The sequence below is a fragment of the Hipposideros armiger genome, unplaced genomic scaffold (genome assembly GCF_001890085.2).
Source record: "Hipposideros armiger isolate ML-2016 unplaced genomic scaffold, ASM189008v1 scaffold_69, whole genome shotgun sequence".
Classification (NCBI taxonomy): domain Eukaryota; kingdom Metazoa; phylum Chordata; class Mammalia; order Chiroptera; family Hipposideridae; genus Hipposideros; species Hipposideros armiger.
The window spans coordinates 3,153,403-3,160,877 of NW_017731419.1; the positions used below are offsets into that span (position 1 = coordinate 3,153,403).

The following is a 7,475-nucleotide window of genomic DNA, read 5'->3' on the forward strand; positions in this document are numbered from 1 at the left end:
AATACATCAAATGATATCCTGAATGAAGTACATATTTGGGAACTGAAATTTATTCTAAGGGGTTATGGATATACAGACTTAAATATTAATAAAGGGTTAGTAACAGGCTATTTATGATGATGCTACTTCTTGCTCTGACATTACAAATGTCACTTTTTCAAACAGCTGATAAGAATTCTTCAAAATCGGTGGGCAGCGATGCACCCTGTGTTGTGAAAGTGGTAAGAAAATATTTGAACTGATTTTTTCTTTTTTGTTGCTTTAGTGTAGTACTGTATTTATTTTGTAAAATATCTTTTTTTGTAACTGGAGTTAATTAAACCATAAGGTATTACATTTTTAATGTTTCATAAATATTTAATGAGATACAAAAGTAGCTTTACAGTTTTAAGTAATTTGAGTTCAAAAAGTCCCTGTCCTGTCTTTTGAATTAGAGTGGCAGTGGTATTTGGGGGAAAAGTGTTGAAAGCGTAGAGGTTTGCAGATGTGGAATAAAAATATTCACCTCATTTTTATTTCAGCTATATTTACAGTTAGATGAGATGCTTTTCATATTTATATTCTGTAAAACTGTACTTCCTTAATGAAATTTTGTTGTATTTTATCTTGCATTTGTTTCTGAACTTGTTTGGTCAGTTTTTTTTTGTTGTGTATTTTTAATTTTCTTTCCGTCCCCTTCCATTTTAGTAAATTAAATTATTTATTTAATTGTGATCACTTTGAAACTTCTTTTGGCTATACTAAGGGTGAAATTAGTTTGTAATGAGTAAAGGTTGACAACATTCCATCTGACATAAGCATATTTGAATAGCCAGGTCAGTTTATATATTGGTGCACTAAAAGATATTTTAACTACTTTTTTTAAATCAATATATTATACTTTTTTTGCTTATTAACATTTTTAACTCCCTTCTCAAAGTTCTTTAATACATGTGTAGAACATGTTTGTGTTAAATAGAAGAGGTAACATTTAATGTTAATAGAAGAGGAAAAAATTGTTTTTTGGGTAAATAACCACATTCGTCTCCCACACCCCCTTTTTTTTCTAAAGGCTACAGAGCTTTGGAATTAGAATTACCCCACGGTTTTTTGTTTTGGTTTGTTTTATTTTACTCTCTTTTCAAAAAGGAATATATTTGATTCCTTATGAGTTAACTCTTGGACCCGAATTGTTCTAGTAATTGTTTGTAACATTTTTTTATTCAGGCATAGTTTTGTACAAGGAAACACGTAGGTATTAAATAAACAATTTGAATACTTTTGACAAGTGCATGCACCCGTGTAACTGCCACCCCTATTAAAATATAGCACAATTACATCACCCCAAGAAGATTCCTTGTGTCCTTTTCTGGTCATACCCTCACTTCCCGCATCCTTGGCAGCAACCATTTGTCTGAGGTGTTTTTGTTTTTGTTTTTGTTTTGTGTGTGTGTGTGTTCTTTTTTCTTTTTTTTTTCTTGCTGTGCATTCGTTGTTCCTGTTCTAGAGCATCATATAAATGGTGTACAGTATGTACTGTTTCGTCTTTGACTGCTTATGCTCAGCATGATGTTTTAAAGGTTCATCCGTATTGTTGGTGTATCAGTTACTTGTTCAGCCTTATTGCTTGGCAGTGTTGTATCTATGGGTATACTATTGTTGGCTTTCCATTTCCTATTGATAGACATTTGGATTGTTTCCACAGTGTGTCTATTATGAATAAAGCTTCTATAATCATTCTTGTACAAATGTTTTTGTGGATATCGGTTTTTATTTCTTGTGGGTAAATAACCTAGAAGTAGAATTGTGGAGAAAGTGTATATTTAAACTTGTACGGAAGTCCAAGGCAGATTTCCAAAGTGCTCGTGCCACCTGACGCTTGCACCAGCACCGCCTGAGAGTTAGGGTGCTCCACTTCCTCTTCTACACTTGGGGTTGTCGGGTTGCTTGGTTGGTTGGTTGGTTGTTTAGCCATGACATTGGGAGTGTAGTAGTGTCTCATAGTTTTAGTTTATAGTTTACCTGATGACTGACTCAGCCCTTTTTCACTGTGCTTTTTGGCCAGTCTTACCTGTTCCTTTGTGGAGTGCCTCCTCAGTCTTTTGTGTGTTCCCCTCCCGCTACGTTTTTATTTTGNAGGAAGTCCCACAGGCACGTCGGCAGTTCAGGCCGTCCTCTTCCATTTCCGGATCCTCTGGTAATCGAGAGGGTGAGCTGAATGAACGACAGCCCTCTGGGAAGGGCAGACACTGGGACGTCCTTCTCCAGTATTCCTCACTAGTATCCCTTGCACCTCATGTAGTCCTGTGGCGTTACCTGCGTGACTTCTCAGATCTGGTCATTTCTCTCCTTCTTTGCCGCCACTGCCTTATGATTACTAGTGCAGGTCATTTTCGTGTCTTGTCTGGATTCTCATTCTAGCGATGAATCTTCTCTGCCCAGTCTTCTCCCTTCGCATGTCATTGTTCACATGAGGCTTGAGTGGCCTATCCTGCTAACCAGATCCTGTGACCTTCCATTTAAATTTCCTTAATGTCTCCCTGGCGCCTTTAGAATAAAGTGCCAAAGGTGTGAGAATGGCATACGAGACCCTCCATACAGTCTGGTCCGTATGTAACATTTACCTTCACCCCCTCGATGTCCTTAGAAGCCGCGCTTTGGCTGCAGTTCTGCCTTTTGCCTCCTGATCCTTGTATGTGATGCTTCCTTCGCTTTGATTTTCCAAAGCTGAGTTTAGGGCAGGAACTGTCTGTTTGTGGTCCCCTCTGTTAATCCTTCCATAATACTTTCCACGCTGCACTGAAACCGCCTTTCTTCCTGCCAGAGTAAAGATGTGCTTCTTGACGCGGGGACAGCCCTTATTGTGTCCCTAGTGCCCGGCGTAGGGAGCAGTGCATAGTGTTGGAGTGAGTTCTCGAGCTTCTCTCCCCACTTTCCTCATTTGAATTGTACAATATTATTGAGATGCTATCCTCATTTGGTATTATGTACACTAAATGCTTATTTAAAAAGTCTGACCATGCCTTCTTACTAATTCAGGATCCTTGGCTATTCCTTCAGGAGCACAGAGCTCTCCATTTGCCTGTTTTAGCCATTTTTAGGACTTGTGTTCCTTCTTTGAAAAGCCCCTTCTTTAGTCTCAAGTATTTCAGCTGCAGCCCCTTCCCGATACTGCTGCTTCCCTGCTGGTTGATGGATTCTTGGTTTCCTTTGTCCCTCTTTTTTTCTTCAACTTCTAGTTTGAGAATGCCTGAGGGCTCAGTTCTGGGATTTTGTCTTTTCTGTCTACACTCATTCCCGGGGGGAGGATATGATCTCTTCCAGCTCCATGAGCTTTAAATGAAGAGCATTTCTGTATTGGTGACTCATTTGTTTTCCAACTTAGACCACTCTCCTGAGCTCAAGACTTGTATATCAACTGCCCGTTGAACATCTGAACTTGGATGTTTAATAAGCATTTCAAACTTCAGACACCCCAAAGCACTAGCCCCTCCTGCAGTTTTCTCCATCTTAGGAAGCTGCAACTTCCTTTTTCTAGTTGCTCAGGCAAAAGACCTGGAGTCAGCTTTATGTCACCTGTCAAGCTCATTGTGTTGGCTCCTTGCTGCTTTGCTGCTCTGTCTGCTGTTACTTTTCCACTCACTTATTCTTCTCCAGTTACTTTGGCCGCCTTGCTTTCTTCAGCTTGTCGAAGGCTCCCACATCAGGGCCTTGGTGCTGGTTGGCCTGGAATGTTCTTCCCCAAACATTTACATGGCTTGTTCCCTCACTGCCTTCAGACCACTGCTCCAAAGACACCCTGTCAGTGAGGTTTCTCTTAACTGCCTTGCAACACTGCTCCCCTTCCTTTCCTGCTTAATTTTTCCTCTCTTACACTTATCACCATCAAACATAGTTTATGTTTTAATTGTTGTCTGTGTCCTGCCACTGAAATGTTAGTTTCATAAGAGGAGCGATGATTTTTTTCCTGTTCACTGCTAAATCAGTTTCTTAGAAACTGGCATATAGTAGGTACTTGGTAAAAATATTTGTTTAATGAATGTGGCCAACCTTATATTCCTGCCTCAGTATTCTAGGGCAACTGTGCTTCTTTATTTGCATGAAGTATAATGGCAGCCACATTAAATTTATGCTGGATGGCAGGTTAGAGTAGTTCTAGTGCCACTTACCCTGAATCGAGATGAGTTTTTCGGCCCCCAAACTAGTGCTTTTTGGAACTTGAGCTCCTTTGCTTACCTTCCTGATGTTCCTACTGAAAAGGATTCCCTTGTTTATTCAGTTCAAGAAATTGCATCAGTTATCATCCTCTTGGGGATTCACAACATACATTAGCATATCAAAGACCGTCCGTGCTTTTGAATTAACAAAAATCTTTTTTTTTTTTTTTTTTTNAGCTGTTGTTCAGCATCTTAGCTGTAGAGGGCAGTGTCACTGGTCCTCATATGTGGGATCCGAACCGGGGCCCTCTGGCATCCAAAGCCAGTTCCTAACCAACGCGCCACTCGGCCGGCCCTGAATCCTGATTTGTAAGGATGCAAGAGGATGATAGAATTAAAACATCACATAATACTCATTTGCATGATTTCACATTTGTGCACACAATAGCCTTAGTTAACAAAACCAAGTATCACCACAATGTGATTACTGGAAAGTTACTTTGTTTGCGTATGTTCTCCGATTCTTTTTACAGTTGTACTATATCTACATTAACAGAACATATACCCATTATGAATTCTATTCTCTCTTTTATAGCCTTTGTTGAGTCTCAGGTTCTAGAAATAAATATGTATTTACTGCTCATTATCAGTTCTTACGTTATTCATTTTGGAGATCTGAGGCTTATTTTCTAGTAGATTCTCATTCCCTTTTTCCACGTTGATAGCTCTTTAAGTCTTTATACTTGAAATGTAACTGAGTATAAAATCTTCGGTTTACGTTTCCTTTCCTTGAGCCTCAAATGTTCCTTTTTTTTTTCTGGCATAAAGCATTGCTTTCAAAGTGATGGCAATCTGATTTTGTTTTCCTTATAAAATATCATTTTTTTGTTCAGGGTGCTCAAAGAGTATTTTATTTTACTATTAAATTTAGTAATTTTACTAGGCTATGTCTTAGTGTTGGTCATCCTGAGTTGATTTATGTATGTGGTGTGTACCTTACATTTTGTAGTTTCACATTTTTTTTTAAGTTCAGAAAAATTGTTCCCTTTCCTGGTGTATTAATTGTTTTGTGTTTTCAGTCTCTGTACTATACTCTTTATCACATTGGCATTGATCTTTATAAACTCATTGCATTATGATAAAGTGTACATTCTATTATAATTGGGTGCAGTTTCTCCCCCTCAACTTTATAGAGCAATTCTGTTCTGTTGTTGTTAAGTAGCATTTTTAGTCATAGATATTATACTACTGGAACTTAAAACTTAATATTTTCTTGAAAGTAATTGCATATATCATTTTATTTATTGTTTCCTCTTCAAAATTAAAAGATAATCAAATAGAATTATAAATTAGAACATACGTCCTTTTAAGTTTTAGAGTAAGTAGGAATTTGAACAGCATCTGTGTTGCACAGAAGCTTTCCATAGTGAAAAATGTTTTGAACACGTCTAGGATTATAATTCTGATTGTTTGCTTTGTTTTATATTACAGCGAAAATGCCTCGTGTTAAAGCAGCTCAAGCTGGAAGACAGGGCCCTGAAAAGAGGCGTCTTGCAGAAGAGTTTGCAGCTGGGGAGATAATCACCGACATGTCAAAAAAGGAATGGAAACTCGGATCACCTATTGGCCAAGGTGGCTTTGGTTGTATATATCTTGGTAAGATAAATTAACTACTTCCGGTTAATTGTCAATCCAGAGATTTATATGCTTTTTAGAAATAAAAATAGCTTCTCAATTATGAGCTTTTATAGGCTGTTCCTAATAATCTCCAGTCCTAATAATATTGTGTGGTTAGGCAGAAATGCATCCCTGACATAGGAGTGGAAAAGTGATGGTTGGTTTCATCACAGTAGAAAAAGAGGGTAAAATATCTGTACTATTGTCGTTAGTGAGCACTATGGCTTTAGATTTTTAAGGTATTCTATATAATCTTAATGTCCTTTGAGACCCAGAGAAAACCATGTACATCTTTCTTCCCCTACCTCCACCCAATTAGGATTTACTCCCTGTTTTGGTTTAACTTGGAGATTATCAGATCTTTAGTAGCTGTGGATTTATTTTTCCTTCCAGACCACCCTTCTAGTCATCGTAGTAGAATTAGGAGAATCACCTAGAAACTGCATATTAGGTCTGATTTAATGTGCTATTAGCATAATTACCCTGAAATTTTGGGAGACTTATTGTGGAGCCCTGAGATTCTGTAGGTTAACTAAATTGTTAGTTTTAAAAATATTTTACCTGATTGCTTTTAATCTGCCTGCCTAACCAAGAGTATCATACTGATGCAACACAATTCATTTTTGCTTTTGATAGTCCTCTCTAACTTTTCCATTCTATGTTCTTACTCCACCTCTCATCTCGATTCAGTTAGTTCATTACTTACTTCTGCCATGGACCATGGAGGTTTATAAAAGTTTATTTTTAGTAGAGGAACCCTTATTCACTTTCAAGCAACATCCTTCTCAGAATACTAATATTATAGTGTAGATTAGCGTCACGTGGAAACCTCTTTGAATTGCAAATTCTCAGGTCCAAACCCAGACCTGCCAATCAGAAACCAGGGAGAGGGCCCAGCGATGTGATTGGACAGGTAAGTCCTCCAGGTGATTCTGACGCTCCAGTTTGAGATCCACTGACATAGATAGAAAAGCAGCTGCTCTGACTCTGGAGGGGTTTCACCCATGGGCTGCAGGTGGTTAGACACAGTCTCTGGAAACATGAAATCATAGCTGTAGATGAAACACAGCTTGAAAGCTACTGCTTTAGTGTACTTCATAAAAATGGTTCCTCTAGGTCAGTGGCACCTGTCGTTGGGAAATAGGTGTGGATTCTTTAGTTCTGTTGAGAAAACTCATTCCATTGAACGAGGCTATCTCTGACTTAAAATGAAAATCCTCAAACTGCGAAAGGTTAGTAGCTCTATTAGCCAGGTGTATGCTTTTTGGCCTTGTAATTTAGAGATGGTAGAACACATAAGCTGTCTCTACTGTAGAGTGTGTGGATTAGGACATCCCATATTAGGAGTGCGAACTCCTACACAAGTAGGCTCTTCATTTTGCGTTCCTTATTTTGCTGCTGTAATCTCTGGCAAATTTGGAACTTTGTGCAGTTGTTTTATTTGTATTTATGATCAGAAAGTGCCATCTCATAGCAGGTTTTTTTTTTTAGTATTTAATGGTTTGAAACATTTCTGTGACAAAACTTTGCTTCTGTAAAACTGTATTGGTAATCCATCTGGATAAGGGATTTGCTTTAATCTGCTGCCCCCAGTTTCTCTCTCTGCCCACTGATCCACCAGAACAGCCACTTTCATGGTCATCAGCAATTTCTGCTCATCAA

General features: G+C 38.3%; 1 protein-coding gene across 1 annotated transcript in view; it reads left to right on the top strand.

Moving 5' to 3' along the window:
- The first annotated feature begins 146 nt into the window (after window positions 1-146).
- VRK1 (VRK serine/threonine kinase 1) overlaps window positions 147-7,475 on the top strand; it is a 50,482-nt gene continuing 43,153 nt past the window's right edge. The window contains exon 1 of the mRNA XM_019642457.1: window positions 147-221. Within this exon, the coding sequence (XP_019498002.1) occupies window positions 147-221 (75 nt within the window). The remainder of the gene's footprint in view (window positions 222-7,475) is intronic.